An 18,079-nucleotide genomic window follows, 5' to 3' on the forward strand; every position below is an offset into this window, starting at 1 on the left:
CAGCTTTCTTGTCAACACGGTGGTAGAAAGGGATCTTGGAGTCATTGTTGACTCCAGGATGAACATAAGCTGCCAATGCGAGGAAGTGGTCAGTAAGGCTAACCACACCTTGCCATGCATCAACAGATGCATCACAAACAGGTCCAGGGAGGTGATCCTTCTCCTCTATGCAGCTTTGGTCAGGCCACAGTTGGAGTACTGCATCCAGTTCTGGGTGCTGCACTTCAAGAGGGATGTGGCTAGCATTGAGAGGGTCCAGAGGAGGGCCACTCGCATGTTCAAGGGACAGTAGGGCAGGCCCTATGAAGAGAGGCTAAAGGGCCTGAACTTATTCAGCTTCCACAAGAGAAGGCTGAGAGGGGATGTGGTGGTCATTTACAAACTCATGAGAGGGGACCAGTGGGAATTGAGGGAGGCTCTGTTGCCCCAGGCACCTCCTGGGGTTACTAGGAGGAAAGGGGCCACAAATTGTTAGAGAGAAGGTTCAGGCTAGACATCAGGAGACATTACTTTACAGTTAAGACTGCCAGGCTCTAGAATCGACTTGCAAGGGAGGTGGTGCTCTCTCCTACCTTGGGCATCTTCAAGAGGAGGCTGGACAGATATTTAGCTGGGTTGATATGATCCCAGTATTCGTTTCTGCCTGGGGCAGGGGGGTCAGACCTGGTGATCTGTTTAGGTCCCTTCTGCCCCTAAGTACTATGATACTATGACCCTCTAGGCCTTGATTAAGGCACTGTTATACTTACATCAAGATCCTTCTTTACCTACTAGGCCATGAAGGGTTTAGCCTTTGTTCATCCCAGAAGTACATGGCTAGCTTTGGAGACCAACCCTATTCCACCCCAGGGGGCACAAAGTTCTCCAGTTCTTTCCAGGGGTAGTCCAGGGGTAGCATTTCCAGTGTGACACCAATTTCATTCCATTATGTTAAGATCCATCTTGATTTGGACAGATAGGAGCAGAGACTTTTATCGGAACCACCGTATCTAAGTAAGAGACAGCAATATTAACTCTAGTGTTGTAGCTGTCCAAATCAAGATGAATTTTAACAAAATGGAATGGAGTAGGTATAACAATGGAAATGCACTGGGCTCCTCATTGAAAGAATTGGAGAACTATAAGCTATTAGGGGGCTGCATCATTTCTATAAGGGCAGGAGTCACAGATTAAGTTAACGCACTTCTCTTCCTTAGCAAGGGCCAACAAAATGAAATAATGTCAAAACATTAAAAAATTGGAGGTATTTGAAAGTGAGACTTTCCAGGATTGCAAGCCCTATTTGTTCACTGAAATGATACTATCAACTGATTTTTCTTGTCTCAGGGTGCAGATATATGAAATGATTACAATGGAGTAATTCATTGTAAATTTTATTCTGTAGTACATTAGCTCAGTAGTAAGGATTGGGCCTACAACCAGCTCTCTCAAGCAAGTTGCCCACAATGGAAATTGTGCTATTATGGTGTGTGCCCACGAGGTGACAGGGAGGCAGTTACACAGAGCAGAGGGCTATCCTGGGACAAAGCTGATTAGGGGACTGGCTACATGACTATTACAGTGGTGTAATTTAAGAGTAAATGGGCATTGTCTTTTTGCTGTCACAAAAATATTTATGACAGTCAAAGTCTAAGCAAACAAACATCTATGTCCTTTGTCATGTTACAAATGCCCCAAATTTGTGTCTGTGACAAGGGTGGTATGATTTTGTGCTAAGATCTTGCAGCTTACGTCTGTTTGCTTTAAGGCGAGAGCGTGTGAGCAGGCCAGATCTGCCAAAACTCTCCAGATGCCTTGGGCAGGCATTCACGGGGCTTCAGGGTCCAGACCTTGTGCATCCTGGGATCCCCCATTCCCAGAGCATCCAGGATTGGGCCTGTGAAGCCCTGGGAGCACCTCCCTGGGTTCTTCCCTTTGGCATTCCCTAGATGTGTGTCAATACATGGGTGTCACCCTGAGGCTTGGACTGCCAAACCGATGATTACCAGTCTCAGCTCTGGGGCTGCATTGGAGCTAGCTGTTTACAGACATACCATGGAGTTTCCCTGGGATGTGTCTTGGCAAGCAGGGAGCATTTCCCACTGTCCCACATGATAGATGAACAGGAAAATGGGTAATGTGTGTTTTATTCAATGAAGCTGATCTGTTTATATTTGCTTAGTTACCCTGTACTTTTTGAGAGGTAACTTTGTGCTGGAGGGCGTGCATCTATTCTGCTTTTACTATGGAATGAAGTGAATTTACTCTGTAGTAGGTGTGGTATATGTCCATACTCTCGGTCATCCCAAGAAGTCCCTCACCTCTTCACAATATCGCTGCATGCACCAACACACTTTTCCTCTGTTACGATCTTTAATCTTTAATCATTTCTTAATATGCAGCTTTTTTATTCTGCTCCAGGTAATCCTATCCCTTCCTCACATCATCAGTTGTATAGCATTTATGTTGCCTCAGAGAATGCAGGAAGTTCCCAGGATGATAGGTCTGCTTGGTATTTAGTCTCAAGGCACAGTGTGGTGCAATATATCTGGCCAACATCATTCTCCAACTGAGATCTCTCCCTTGACACTATTTACTTAGAATCATAAGACTGTTAACTTCATGTCAGGCAGCCCCCGGTGTAATAATATTTAAAGAGTATTTTAATTACAACTGAGACTGATTTAAATTTCTTTTCAAATGCAATATCTCTGCTTAGCCAAGATGTAAAAAATAATTAACTTTCCATTTCACTAGAAATCCTGGAAGTAAATAATCTCTTTAGCTCATTTGAAATGTATGCAGGTTATAAATGTATTAATCAAATTTATAGTTATATAATGTAAGGAGAAAACAATACAGTATATCATGTAGTTGGTAGGCAGACACTTTGAATACCATCATAACATGGCTATTGGTTGGTGTGGTGAGTGTCGACAAAACAGACACTTCCATTCTCTATGCTTGAGATAAGGTGTTTTTTCCTCCAAGAATAACTCTTTCTCTTACGCTGGTGTCTAAAAAGGTGAGTGTTAGGGAGACAATGTGAATGAGATGTAGCTAAGAATCAAACTTCAATACGTTATATTGATATAAATGTACTAGAGTTAGCTTGGATGTATACTAATGTAATTGAGAGCATAATTTGGTCATTGGGTATTTTGGCATGTAATGCAGCTTTTGTAAAAATCTAGAGACAGTAGCTCTACCAACTATTATGTTCTATCCAGGTTCTTATACCGTGTGCATTTTTGTAATCTGTTTCTAGAAATGCATTAAGCAAGATAGCTAATATCTGTCATATTTTTTTCTTAGTTTTTTCACAGAGGGAGACGTCTGCAGCATAATGCTTTGGCATTTTAAACAAGGTGAGATATGTATACATATACACACATATGTATGTATGTATGTGCATGTGTGTGTGTGTGTTTTCTTTATGTTTGTATTAAATTAAGCATGGTCAAAGAAATTGGCTCTCCCCTGGTTGTAAAAGATAGTGGGTTCTGTTGTGACCCTTAGTTCTTGTAGGAGTTCTTCCCACAGACTTTGGCTGGTGCTGTATAAAACTCCATGTCTAGCAAAGACATGCTTGACCTTTACTGTAAAAGGCTCATTTCGTGCCACAGAAATAATATTGTCAAGTATATACTTCTTCATGGAACCTTATACACATATCTTGGACAAGAGCCATCAAATAACTTTAAGCTAGGTGTTAATGCCTTAAACTTGAGTAAAAAGTCTATAGAAACCAGTGTAGGGACCAGAGGAGAATTCTGCTGTGCTTACGGTTGCCTGTGTTTCTGAGAAGTTGGATTTATATTAGTTGGAGTTTCCTAAAAAATGGAAGCTACATATGCAGGTATATTGCATTGTTGCAGTCTAGCTGAAAACTAATGAAGGCATGAATAATTGAGGCCAGGTTACTATTCGTGTGTAGTGGGGAGGCATGGGGATGGATTTGGTGATACTGTTATAGGATAACCTAGTCAGTAAAGAGTACATGAATACTCGTAAATGATGGATTGAATTAACTAACCAGGTGTGTGTGTCTACTACCTTCAACAAAAGCAAATGGCACTCTGACTACCAAATCTTCTAAAAGTTTTTCTCTGTCCACAAGCATCACTGCTTTTCTCCTTGAGTTCAGTTTCAAACAGTTGTTCTTTGTTCATGGCCTGATTTCATCCAAACATTAGATCATCTTAATGCTAGTGATGTGATTCTGTTTGGTAAAGGGCAGATGGATGTGTGTCATAAACGTGTTGCTGGAGCCACACTAATTAAAGCACCGCAGTGTATTATGTATCAGCATCCACATGATTCAAAATGGTGGTGGGGGCACTTGAACTACAGCTCATTCAATGAGTACAGGGACACTGATATATGAGATGTGGAAGCTGGCTAGAGCACAGTAACTACCACATTCCAGGAGACTTAATTGAGTCTGCTCTGACATACTCTAATTACTAGGGGTGTGCGACACGGGCAGTATTCGATTTGGATTCAGATTTGGCCCGACTCGGGAAATAGTGATTTGATTCGCTGATTTGGATCATTGTCCCAATTTAATTATGTTGAATCTGAAACTGAAAGTTCGATTCTGATTTGGAGAATCAGCAATTAGGCCATAGACATTATATGTTTTTCTACATACCTTGAGATACCAGGTGCAGCTCATGAATACTGAGATGGTGGGATGGATGGGGCATCCTACAGGAGCACAGGGAACCCCCCCGCATGTTCAGTGGTGGACCTGGAAGTGAGCCAGAAGTATCCCCACTTCTGCAGTCCCGTGGGATGCTCCATCTGCCTCATCATCTCAGTGTTCACAAGCTGCACCTGGTACCTTGAGATATGAAGAAAAAACATATAAAGCTGTGTCTATGGCCGAATCATCAAATCTCTCTGAAAATCTCCAAATCAATTCAGAGGCTTCTGATTAGATTCGGAGAGGTTAATGGGTCTCCTGATTCGATTCAAATTTGGGGATTTGGCTGCTGAATCATGCCAAATCTCCTTGGAATCAAATCAGTGACTGAAGCTTTGCACTACCCTACTAATTACAGCACATCAGAGCAGCCTTGCAGCACATCTACAGGCACTCTTAAGGAAAGTATAATTTTTTTATCGCTAATTTTTAGATTCATCTCTCCAGCTAAACTCATACCATTTTAGGCCATTAACTTGTATCCTCACTATCTCACTCAGCTGTGGCTATAGTGTCCATATTGTTGACAGTATCAGATACTACTGAAAGGTCCAGGAGGATAAAAATGAATGTCTGCTTATGAACAGGAGGAGATCATTCGGTTTTGACCTGAATCTAAATTGTGCTAGACTATCAACTTCATAGATAGACTTGTAGTTGGCCTTTGACTAGGTCCTCTGTGAGCTTGCTTAGGAATGGGAGATTTAGCACTGGTTGTTAGTTAGCTAAAGGCAATCATAGAATCACAGAATCAATAAGTAGGAATGGACCTAGACAGATCATCTAGTCCGACCCCCTGCCATGGGCAGGAAGGAGCACTGGGGGTGGCAGGGGTCATAAGACCCCAGCCAGGTGCCTGTCCAGTCTCCTCTTGAAGATTTCCAGGGAAGGTGAGAGCACCACCTCTCTGGGAAGCCTATTCCAGGCTCTGGCCACCCTTACTGTGAAGTAGTTCTTCCTAATATCTAACCTAAACCTATCCTCCCTCAGCTTGTGGCCATTGTTCCTGGTGACTCCAAGGGGGACCCTGGTGAACAGACTTTCCCCGAGTCCCTGCTTCTGGCCCCTGATAAAGTTGTAGACAGCCACAAGATCCCCCCTCAGTCTCCTCTTGCAGAGACTGAAGAGATTCAGGTCCCTCAGCCTCTCCTCATAGGGCTGGCCACAGAGGCCTCAACCATATGAGTGGCCCTTCTCTGGACCCTCTCCAGGGTCTCCACCTCCTTCTTGAAGTGCGGCGCCCAGAACTGGACACAGTACTCCAGCTGTGGCCTGACCAGTGCCGCATAGAGGAGGAGCAAGATCTCTCTGGACCTGTTAGTGATGTCCCTGTTGATGCATGACAGGGTGTGGTTGGCTCTGCCTATTGCTTCGTCACATCAGCGACTCATATTCATCCTGGAGTCAATCCTGACTCCAAGATCCCTCTCTGCCTCTGTGCTGCTGAGAGGGTCATCCCCTAACCTAAAACCATAATGCTGGTTCCCTCTCCCCAGGTGCAGCACTCTGCACTAGTCCTTGTTCAACTGCATCTTGTTCAGATGTTTCCAGGGTGGATTTTTTAAGTGTTGGTTGGACTACTGAAGAAAGAAGAGAGGACTCCTTCCCTGAAAAAGGTGGCATTAGTTCATAAACTAGAAGGAATATGGATCAAATGTCTTAAATCAAACTTCCTGATGGCCACATCCAGACGAGCACAGCCGTGTAGTATGTGGCACTGCAGACATGCCTGTGACACCACATACTGCACGTTCAACTGTTCTCCACACTGCAAGAGTATCCAGGGTCAAAAAAACCTGCACAAAAAAAAAAGAAAAAAGCAGAGTAGGACATGCGGAGGCAGAGCTTGGCTGGCTGGAGACATACTCTGGCTGCTGGGCAGGCTCCAAGCAGCAGGATCACCACTGCTGCAGACCTGGGAGGCCCCCAGTACCCGAGGTAAGGCTGCTGGGGCCAGTTCAGTGCTGGCATCAACCTCCCCTATCCAACCTTGGGTAATCTGCCTTGCACCAGAGGGTGCGTGGCACAGGCATTCCCAGGGCCAACTAGTGGCAGCACAAGGTGTGCCACCACTAATTCTCCCCAGGAAACCAATGCATCAGGGGCTTGGTGAACAACTGTTCACTATGGCACCCCCGGGGAAGACCAGGGCCAATGGATATAAACTCTTGGAAGGCTGCTTTGGGCGTGTCCAGACTGTGGAATAAACTCCCTCCAGAGGTGATGCAGTCACCTACCCTGGAGGTTTTCAGTCACCTTGCTGGGGTCACCTAACTCCAGTTGTCTTCCTGCCTGGAGTGGCGGGGCTGGACCCGATGATCTGCGAAGTCCCTTCCAGCCCCTAACAATCTATGAATCTATGAAACAACCATGCTCATGTAGATGCAGCCAATGAGTGAATGAGTTGAACTCCAGGAAGTCAGATGAGCTATTGGTTAGATGAGCTATTGGCACAGAGAGGGTGGATCCAGGTTGTCTAAGTTCGTTTCAATTTTTATAATCTTTTCAACAAGCAGTGCTTAGATCAAATGAACTTTCCCTCACACACCATTTGACAAGTTAATTTATACGTGAATACTACATTAAATAAATTTGGGACATAGTACCTACAGACCAGTGATTCTTAGCAAGGATTCTGAGGTACCAGAAGGCTGCTGCCATATCCTTTGAAGGGTGCTGTGAGTTGTGAGGAGATAAGGAGATAATCACAGGCTCAGGTTTATCTCTTCCTGGATGATTTCCCACTTGCACTGCTCTCTCCATGCAAGGAGGTAAGCGCTGTCATATATTAATTAGTTTTTAAAATCGGGTGCCACTCAAGTCACAAAAATAATGGAGGGTGCCTTGAGTCCATTGAGGGCTGCCTACTCCTGAAAACTAAGTCCCAGATTCACAAGGTGTGACTTAGGTGCCGAAAGCCAATGGTGCAGTCCTTAAAAACTGCAGTTAAAAACAAAATACCAAAGAAATATATGGCTTAATACAAACAAAACCCAGCAATTAAAAGCCAAAGTACCTACTGCAAATGTCCAGAACTTATGCCCTTTTGACAGGGCTAAACAGTGCCTATCTAAGCCCAATGGGTATCTTCAGTTGTGGTCATTTCTATACCCAAGTCCCCTAAAAAGCATGATCCATTAGATGTGTTCAGCCATTAGCTATTTAGCATGCATTTACATGAATTAAGTTTGCATAAAATCCCATGGGGTGTTTTATTCAATTATTCAGTGGTTAGAGCACTCACCCAGGATGTGGAAGATGGGAATGTTATGCCCCCTATAGTCTGAAAGCATGATTATGGCACTCATCTGAGTGGGTACAGAGGAATCTGAAATCTAGGTCCTATCCTAAGGGTGCCTGATAAATTTAAGGTTGAAAAGTCATTGGATAAGTGCAAACAAATCCTTTGAACAGGTATCAGAATGTATGCTTCTCTCTCCCCTGGTAAATCATGCATCTTTTTGCTCTCTTCCTCTATCTAAAGAAAATCTGAATTATTTTCAGTATGGGGGGTGGTATGTGTCCCTGCCTACCCTGCTTAGCCTGTAGCTTGGGTGTTGGGGCACTCTATAGGTGGATGTGGTTGGGAATCCCCTCAAGCAGAGGAGGAATCTTGAGTAACTGCTGAAGCCACTAAAATACTAGATAAAAAGGCAGTGATCCCACAGTAATGATTTTTTTTCTTTTCTTCTTTTCAAGAAAAGAGCTCTGCTCTTGAAGGAATAATTCAAATGCCTAGTTTCAGGAGAGAAGTTTCAGGCTGTGATTCCCAATCTAACAGGTCCCTTCCTGCCCCAAGAAATAGGAGTTCCTAGGTGGATTTCTTGTGAGTACTTCCTCTTGGCTAATTTAGGCAGCACCTGCTTAGTAAAAGTGATGATATAATTTTAAAAACCATAACATTCTGCATACAAAATTTAAAAGTGACCTACCTGAAAAGGATGGCACTCTGATTTGGGAGCTGACTGTCCCGTCCCCTCCTTCACTGACAGCACAAACCTCTATGATATAGACGCCAACATCAGGAAGAAGAACCACTGCAGAGGTTTTCTGTGTTTCAATGACCTGACTGTTGCTTTGACCTTCTTGTCTAAACAATACCTGCAAATTACAAAGGCACTTTAAAACCATCATTAAAATTTTAAGCCAAACGCTGGACTCTTTACTCAGACTAAACTGCCAATAATAGCAAAAAGTGTTTTGCTTGAGAAATGAGGCCGTGAGGGTATATTTTTCCTAACTCCCCAGTACCAGGCTATTTTTAGCCCCATGGCCCCTTTAAAGTTCATTCTCATTCATATTCCATCCAAAAATTCATGTGCTGGTGAATATCCAGATTTAAATTGGAGGAAGATACTTTGGAACAGAACCTCATGTGGTGAAGGTAACCAGTTCACTAAGCCGAACAGTACTGACTGGGGATCTGGCCCCTCTTATGAAAACACTAGTCTTTCATTTTGGGTAGGTGAGAAATGCAGCAGGTGCATATGTAGCCGTCCCTGCAGTATGTCAGTCCAAGGACTTGTATTCCCAGGCAAAACTGAAAAAGTCAGAGAAGTGTGAAACGGTAAGGAAGTTAACTGAACTTTTTCTGAACCTCAAACATTTTGATAAAGGTTAAGGCAGTTTTGATTTTATCCAAACCTTTTTACATTTTCCTGATGATATTTCCTGTTATACAATACTACCAGGTTGTGTGTGTGTGTGTGTGTGTACATACACATATATGTAGAGATACACACATACATAAACACTGTATATAGATCTATCTATTGAATGATTGATCAGTCAATAGATCAATATAGATATATAGATACATAGATACATAAATAATTTTGTTATGATTTAAAAGCATATATTTTTCCCATTTATGTCATAAGTTACTTAAGATTCAGTTTAGATTCAGTTTAGATTTCACTCTTCAAAACTTCAAAAACTTAACATGCCAGATGTTGTAGTCACAGATTGCTGAACACCACCAACATGATCATAACAAATCTCAGTATTTGTACTTCTGCTCTACAAAAAAATTAATTCTAATGGTATTTAAGATGCCTCATCCTTCTGCATTTCCCTAAATCCTACTGTAAACACAGTTAAATTGAAGTGTTAGCATGGATTTCACTGCAGTCTGGTCTTATTAATAGCCACTTTTGGGCCAGAGATGACAAGAGTAATCACCTCAGATGGTGCTCATTCAGTTTATAATCATCAGTTAATGAGCACAACAGAGAGTATTGGAATATTTAATTTTTTTCACTCTTTTTGTGTTATTCTTTATGTTCTAGTTAGGAGTAAGTGTAGAAAATCTGTACAGCATACTTTGGTGACATAAGATAAAGGAAAGTAAAAAAGGAAGAAGAAGAGAGAATGGTTTGATAGCCTGGAACATGGGAAGGTGAATGAAAACGAGAGAAGACTAACCTTATACCCCATTACATCAGATTCATTTGCTAGAGGTCTGACTGGCTCCCATCCCAGAGACACATGAGAGCCATCTTGCATCCACATAATATTGCTTGGTGGTTGGCTGGGAGCTGAGCAAAAGAAGAAATAACATTATGCACTTAAATGCACTTTTTTATTCTGGTAAGCATTTTGATTTTTTAATATATTTATGTTTATCTGCATAGGCAGGATCTCTTCTCTAGCCAGAGGCTGATAAGGTGGTTTTTGCTCCAGGAGTGTCATTTTATTAGATATTCTACAAAGCTTATGAACCCGAATCCTTTCATCTCTCTCCAGTATCACAAATGCTTAGCCTTGTTTTCCAGGAAGAGAACCTCTGTTTTTTTGTGAATATCAAATTTGTCATGTCAGTTTTAGAATTACGATTTAAACCATGAATCAAAGCTATGCATTAGCTCTGCTTATTATATATGCGGTATAGGGAAAGCCAGAAAGGCGAAGATTTTTTTCCCCACTGAGACAGAAGTTCGGGTCACTTACGGGATTTCTTGGTGGCAGCATGCACAGTTGTGCTAGGTGGTCCATATCCAGCAGCATTATAGGCCCTGACTGTTAGGTGGTATAATGTGTTTCCTTCTAATCCCGTCAGAATGATGGATGATTCATTTCCCTCAGTTTTGATTTTTTCTGCTGCTTCTTCCTGCTCCATATCTCTCCAGTATGCAACCTGCCAAGAAGTGACCACGTAGAAGATTAATTTCAGCATTTGTGCAGCTTCCTCTGTATGTGTTTTCACTTGTTTTTGTGGAAATCCTTCTTGTTGTCTAATTAACAGCTCCTTTTAAACAAGTGGGAATTGTAACATTAGCTCACACTCCAGTGGTGCTCATCAGAGTTCCCTCGGATGGCTATAGTCAAAATGTCACATTACTACTTAAAGCATCATTGAAATGCAATGCATCACATTCTGCCAGCATGAGATGTTGTGACTAGCAAGACAGAACAGCAGAGAATAAGTGCTGACAGGAAGTCAAAAGTATTTCAAAGAACTCAAGGAGAGCTCACCTCTCGCAGGTCATGAGAAACATTTACCATTCAATCTGGAAAGCTTTGACTGAATCATTTGGGGAAATGGCATGAACAGTATTTTCTTTCTGGCTCTGCATAATACAGAGCCACGAGATCTCTGTCAATGTAATGAATAAGATATGACAGAAAACCTAAGGAAATCTTGTAGTGGGTTTATTCTACGGGAATACATTGCTGGGGGAGAGAAGAGAGAGAAGGGGGTTCAATTTTAGTTACTCAGATAAGGACAGGTTTCTGTCAAATGTAATTTAGAAGGAATATCTCTTCTCTTCCTTTCCGTGTACAGAAGACAAAGTGACTTTTGGTGGTTACCAGTCCATGACCGCTGGTACCTGCACTGTGCTTGTCATGTCCCCTTAGAGACTGTGCTCCTGGGACAAGAAATCTGGGTCCTTCTATAAGCAGGGCCCAGATATTTACAAACTGTCACAGAAGAAAATTAAGACTTTTTCCTGTAGATCTATCTACCCACAGATTTCAGTGAGGTTATATCATTTTCCATGGCTCCGCTCTCCCCCTGAACAGAAGGAGTCACTGAAGTGCTATTCAAATGCCTTATATTCAGGTTGCTTTGATTCATGCACAGAACACTTGCAACTTGACCTTTTCCCTGAGGTTGGTTATTTCAGAATAGGTGGCTGATATTTACCTAGATACAGTTTCCTCTGAGAAAAGAAAGGTGACATTATACTCCTGAGAAAGTACCCAAGAAAACAGTGAATCAAAGAAATCAAGATTCATATGGAACATAAAATCATTCTTTGGGTCTATGCTGCTTTCTAGGTTTGGACTAAGGGTACTATCTTAAAAATAACAGAAGGAATGGACACAATATTGCAATTTTAGATCAGATATTCAATTCAGGTAAATAAGCATAACTCTGTTAACATAGATCAATGATCCCCTCTGATCTGATAACAATAACATTCCTTACATCTACGTGGGTGTGTTTATTTTCTTTATTCTTTATAGTTTCATAGTTGGTTGGGTCGGGAGGGACCTGAGCAGGTCATCAAGTCCGACCCCCTGCCATGGGCAGGAAAGAGTACTGGGGTCAAACGACCCCGGCAAGGTGATTATCTAGCCTCCTTTTAAAGACGCCCAGTGTAGGAGTGTGCACCACTTCCTTTAGAAGTTGGTTCCAGCTTGTGGCTGCCCTGACTGTGAATTAGTGCCTCCTGATATCTAGCCTGAATCTACAATCAGTGAACTTATGACCATTATTCCTTGATACTCCCAGTAGTGCTCGGGGGAACAGGGACTCTCCCATTGCCTGCTGGTCCCCCTTGGCCAGTTGGTAGACAGCCACCAGACTCCCCTCAGCCTTCTCTTGTGGAGACTGAACAGGTTCAGGTCCCGTAGCCTCTCCTCGTAGGGCCTGTCCTGCTGCCCCCGGTCATGCAAGTGGCCTTCCTCTGGACCCTCTCCATGTTGTCCACATCCCTCTTGAAATGGGGCGCCCAGAACTGGACGCAGTACTGCAACTGCAGCCTGACCAATGTCGCATGGAGGGGGAGGATCACCTCCTTGGACCTGCTCATGATGCATCTATGGATGCACGACAAGGAGCGGTTAGGTTAGCCTCCTGACCTTGTCCCCATTAGCGGCCCATGTTCATCTTGGAATCAATAGTGACTCCAAGATCCTTTTCTGTTTCTGTGCTGACAAGAAGGGAGTTCCCCAGCCTGTAGGTATGCTGCTGGTTCTTCCTCCCCTGGTGCAGTACCTTGCACTTGTCCATATTGAAACCCACCCTGTTCTCATCTGCCCACCCCTGTAACCTGTCCAGATCTAGTTGTAGCCTGTCCCTCTCTTCTAGCGTGCCCACTTCTCCCCACATCTTAGTGTCATCTGCAAATTTGAACAGGGTGCTTTTCACCCCCTTGTCCAAGTCACTGATGAAGATGTTGAACAGTGCAGGCCCGAGGACCGAGCCCTGGGGGACCCCACTGCCCACATCCCTCCAGGCTGAAAATGACCCGTCCACCACCACTCTCTGGGTACGACCCTTCTGCCAGTTTGCGACGCATCTGTACTTTAATGTACTTAATATCATGGTCAAATTCCCTAAGTCTTCACTACTGGTTTTACCTCTTCAGGTAAACTATCAGCATAGGCAGCACCCCTAATTGCAATCAAAACCTGTTATCAAAATCAACCTGTTCATTGTTCATTACTCCAGTGGTATGGACAACAAAAATCCCAGAAAGTCCATCAAGGGAAGGCAGTGGCTGATCAGGAAGGAAAGATAATCTGTAGCTATTCATCCACTCTCTGGCCTTGGATTTCCCCAATGTGTTTTGGCACAAGCATATGGCACAAAATGCCTCTGCTCTAAAGAATGTACAATCTAAACAGTCAGAAGTAACAGAGGGTGCGAGAGGAACAGAGGGGAAAAATGACTAGTGCAGGGTTACGCAGCACACCCGTGGCAGAGCTGTGGATGGAGCCCAGCTGGTGAAATCCTGGACTCGCTCAAGTCAATGGCAGAACTCCCTGGATACCACAGGGAACTCACAGGTCCCATTCCAGTGCTCTATCCACTGACCATGCTATTCTTTAAGGAATTAAGAAATGTTAATTTAGGAGTGAAGTGACAATAAATGTGATTGTAAAACTCTAGTAGATTGAAGAATTCAGATGGGATGGCTTTTCCTACCCACTCTGCTCTAACTCCACACAGTTGCTAAGACCCCAGGCAGAGGAGATTTAAGCGCAAAATTTGTCTGGTGACCAGGAAAATAGAAAGAGCCACATGCTATTGCTTTTTGACAACATTAGATGACAGTAAAGAGAAAAGGGTACTTGAAAACCAGTGAGCATGGCAGAGAGTTAGGAAGAAAACTTGACAATTTTAGGATTCATAATTTCTTAGGAAATGGATCTCTGAAATTTGTTTGCCTAGGGCCCGCTAAAGGGTTAATCCAGCCTTGTTGTTAGCAGTGGTCTCAAGTTGACTCCATAGCTCAAATCCAGCTCCACTGTTAGGTAGGTAAGTAGCTCCTGCATAGTTGACTTTAGTGTGTCATTTATAATAATGTAATTTTTATACATTATTAAATTCACTCATATGGATTTTAGATTCTACTCCTTCCTAGGAAGCTATGGGAATCTATGTAAGCTGAAAAAAATTAAGAAGAAAATGGTCCAGCCTCCCTCTTAGCTCAGTGACCTATGGTCAGGGCACTTGCCTAGGAAGCAGGAGATCCAGGTTGTAGGCCCCAGGTAAGCACAGTCTGAGTGTGCACATCTCCCACTTCCCAGCAAAATGCTGGGCCACTGGTTAGGCAGGGCTGGTTACCCCTTTTGTTGAACACAGACTACTACCCTAAAGGAGATGGGGGCCTAATTCCTGGGCAGCTGTGTAATGAGATGTGTGCAAACAGGGTGCCAGCTTTGGGTACTGACTTAGAGGAGGGACCAGAATGGTGCTTTGTAGGGAGTCCATGCTGTGTAACAGCAGCAGTCACAGGGTGCAGCAGCTCTGCAATAGTCCTGTAACAGCAACAGCAACAGCAACAGTACAGTCAGGGTGGGCAGACTGTCAGGTGGCAGCAGCAACTGGGCACTCTGAGTCCCCAGGACAAGTAAGAGCTCCTTCTACTCCTTGCACTTGGTGCCCTCACCTTACACCTGTACTCTGACAGGGCTTTCTCCAGTGTGCAGTCCTCGCTAGTTATGCCTCTGCTTCTGGCCCCAGAGATTTTGCATTTAACAGTCACCAGAAAAACTGGATATACAGCAGTAGAATAGTTTCTGTCCTGTTGGGGACAGAAGCAAAAACTCAGCCCTGCTTCCTTCCAGGAGAAGACAGGAAGCTGTGTCCAAGTCCATCTTGATGGCCTCTTTGGAGATTGCAAGCATATGGCCCTTGATTCAAGAAAAATGTCAGCCATACGTAGACTATTTCACAGCTCTGTTTTGTTCAACCTTCCCCAAAATGTATACAAAATAGCATCAGAAGGGAATAGATAGCACAGGCAGGACTCTAGGATAAGGGGAAACACAGTGAAATGTACCTACTACATAAAAACAAAATAGCAGAAGACCAAAGCATGAATGGGCAATGATTCCAGTCTAGTTTCAAATGCACTTCACAGTCCCTTGAGTTACTCCCTGTTAAAAAATGCCTTTAAATGTTTCTGCCAGGTGAGTTTCCACTTTCATTTTAATATATGGTTTATGTCTGCTTGCTTTTTCTTTTTATACACACATCAATCTGTCTAATAGCTTTTCTTCTTCAGAGAACAAACTTTTTTTTTAAAGAGACTCAAACAGACTGTTGATTAAGATAAGTGGCTGGGATTAGTCTGAACACTGCAGACATTAAAAAAATGTATATGGTTTTAAATAGCAAGGGCTTTTCTACCTATTTTTTTATCTGGACCTTTTATGTAGCCTCATAGTACCCTGAATAAAGTATGTGTACTGTGCTTGGAATAGGGTTTGGCTGAGGATGATATATATATTTTTACTAAAGAAAGAGTTTCTTATTTGTTCTTTAAACTGACTTTATCTGGCGCTGAGGGTTGGATACTTTACAAAAAATATTATATCCCCAAACAAGGAACTTGTGTTTTTGCTCATTTTAATGTGGTAGCATAGTTAATTCTCCAATACAGAGAGTATTTTCCTCACAACTATTTGACTGGAGATTGAGTGAAACAATTTTAAGAGCAAAACAACATAAAAGTGAAATTTCTGTATTAAAATTATGTGCCTTTGAAGTTAAAAATTGCCCTTGAAGTTATGGTACTTGGAACAGATTAAAATATATTTGTTTTCATTTTTTCAACAGGTTTACTTTTAGAGTACTTTATTTGTGCTCAGCATTATCACTTTTTGATAGTGCTCCTTGGGAATCTACAAAAGATTTTTTTTTTTTAGTAACAACAGCAACAATATTGGTAAAAGTGAAGAGCTACCCAGTAGAAGAAAAAGGCATGGCAAGAAAGAGGTTGAGATGTGCAGAGTATTACTGACTTCAGGTGTTCAAAAAACATATCTGATCCCCCAAAACTGACTTAAAAATGTATTTTATTATTGTTATTGTTATTATTCTAATATAATAAAAGCCTTACTACTTCTGTCTGTCTGTCCGTAAAGCTCCGGGCCAACTGCACATGCACAGCTCAGAGCCTGATGACAGACAGACAGACAGGAGGAGGTGGAGGTCCAGGTGGAGGCAGTTGGGGCCAGGTTGTGCTCCCCACTTGTGGGGCATAGGGTCTGGAGGTGCAGGGGGCGTGGCATGGCTTGTGACCGTGCAGGGGGGTATGGTGTGCAGCTACAGGGAACCCTGAGGAGAGTGGGCGGGGGGGCGCGGGCGGCCCCCACCAGCTGCAGCACATGGCCGCAAGGCAGGGACCCCCACACATCCACTCCCTGCACGGCACCCTGCGGCCACATGTCACATACCCACTTATGACCCATCCCCCCCCATGCAGCTGCTCGCCATGCACCTGCTGGCTGTGGGCAGCGGGGTGTGTGTGGGGGTAGGACACATGGCCGCAGGGTACAGTGCAGGGACAGGGCATGTGGGGCACAGGCAGTGCCCGCTGCCAGTAGCATGCAACCATGAGGCAGGTTGTGTCCCCCATGCTCATTTCCTGCATGGCACACTGTGGCCTCATGCCAAGCCCCCTGTACAGGGAGCACCCACCAGCTGTGAGCCGCGAGGGGCATGGTGTGTGGCCACAGGGAGCCTCAAGCGTAGATGGCAGAGGGGCATGCACAGCCATGGGGTGGGGCGTGCCCCCCGTCAGCTCCCTGCCAGCACCCTGTGGTCATGCACCATGTTCCCGTGCGCGGTTGCAGGTTGCCGCAAGGGGAGTGGGCACAGGGGTGCAGGCAGTGCCCACCAGCTGTAGCACCTGGCTGTGGAGTGGGGTGTGCCCCCCATGTCTACTCCCCATGAGGCTTCTTGCCACTGCATGCCATACCCCCATGTGCCCTTTGTCACAGTACAGGGCCATGCTGCAGGCCACGCGGCCACAGCTGGCAGGCACTTTCCACACCATGGCTGCTCCCTGTGCCATGTGTCCCCTGCCCCATTGTGCACCCTGTGCCACACTCCAGGGCCATGCTGCATGCTACGCAGCCACAGACGGTGGATGCTCCCCATGCCATGGGCCCCCTCATGTGCATCCATGCACCACATTCCCCCAAGCACCTTGTGCCACACCCCAGGGCCAAGCCCCATGCTGCATGGCCACAGCCAGCAGGCGCTCTCCTCACCGTGGCTGCTCCCCATGCCATGCCCCGTGGCCATGCCTCCCCCCTTGTATGCCACACCCTTTATGTGTTCTGCACCAGACCCTGGGGCTGGTCTCCATGCCACATAGCCACAGCCAGTGGGGCCAGGGGGCACTCCCTGCATCATGTCTTGTAGCCATGAGACACTCTCCATGCAGCATCATACCATGGCTCCCCACACACCTTGTGCCACACCCCAGGGCCACTAGCCATGCCACACAGCCATCAAGCACTCTCTGTGCCATGGCCACTCCCCATGCCACACCCCACAGCCATGTGCTACTCCATCCTTGTGTAGCTTTGTGCCACCTCCCCTCCCAGAAAACAGGACTTTCAGTACTGTTCAGCACTGATGGGTTTCAGCACTGACAAGTGCAAGGTGATGCACCTGGGGAGGAAGAACCAGCAGCATACCTACAGGCTGGGGAACTCCCTTCTCGTCAGTGCAGAGGCAGAAAAGGATCTTGGAGTCATTATTGAGATCAATATGAACATAGGCCAACAGTGTGGGGATGCGGTTGGGAAGGCCAATCATACCTTGTCGTGCATCCACAGATGCCTCTCAAGCAGGTCCAAGGAGGTGATACTCCCTCTCTATGCGACATTGGTCAGGCCGCAGCTGGAGTACTGCATCCAGTT

At 44.6% G+C, this 18,079-nt stretch overlaps 1 protein-coding gene across 3 annotated transcripts in view; it reads right to left on the bottom strand.

Annotated features, from left to right (window-relative positions):
• CNTN5 (contactin 5) overlaps nt 1-18,079 on the bottom strand; it is a 1,171,322-nt gene that overhangs the window by 7,522 nt on the left and 1,145,721 nt on the right. For all 3 annotated transcript variants that reach the window (XM_090030265.1, XM_090030258.1, XM_090030254.1), the window contains 3 exons: nt 10,637-10,823; nt 10,112-10,224; nt 8,620-8,788 (listed from right to left, as the gene is read on the bottom strand). In XM_090030265.1, coding sequence (XP_089886391.1) covers nt 8,620-8,788; nt 10,112-10,224; nt 10,637-10,823 — 469 coding nt within the window. The remainder of the gene's footprint in view (nt 1-8,619; nt 8,789-10,111; nt 10,225-10,636; nt 10,824-18,079) is intronic.

The sequence above is a fragment of the Crocodylus siamensis genome, chromosome 1 (genome assembly GCF_052110815.1).
Source record: "Crocodylus siamensis isolate JL-2025a chromosome 1, ASM5211081v1, whole genome shotgun sequence".
Classification (NCBI taxonomy): domain Eukaryota; kingdom Metazoa; phylum Chordata; order Crocodylia; family Crocodylidae; genus Crocodylus; species Crocodylus siamensis.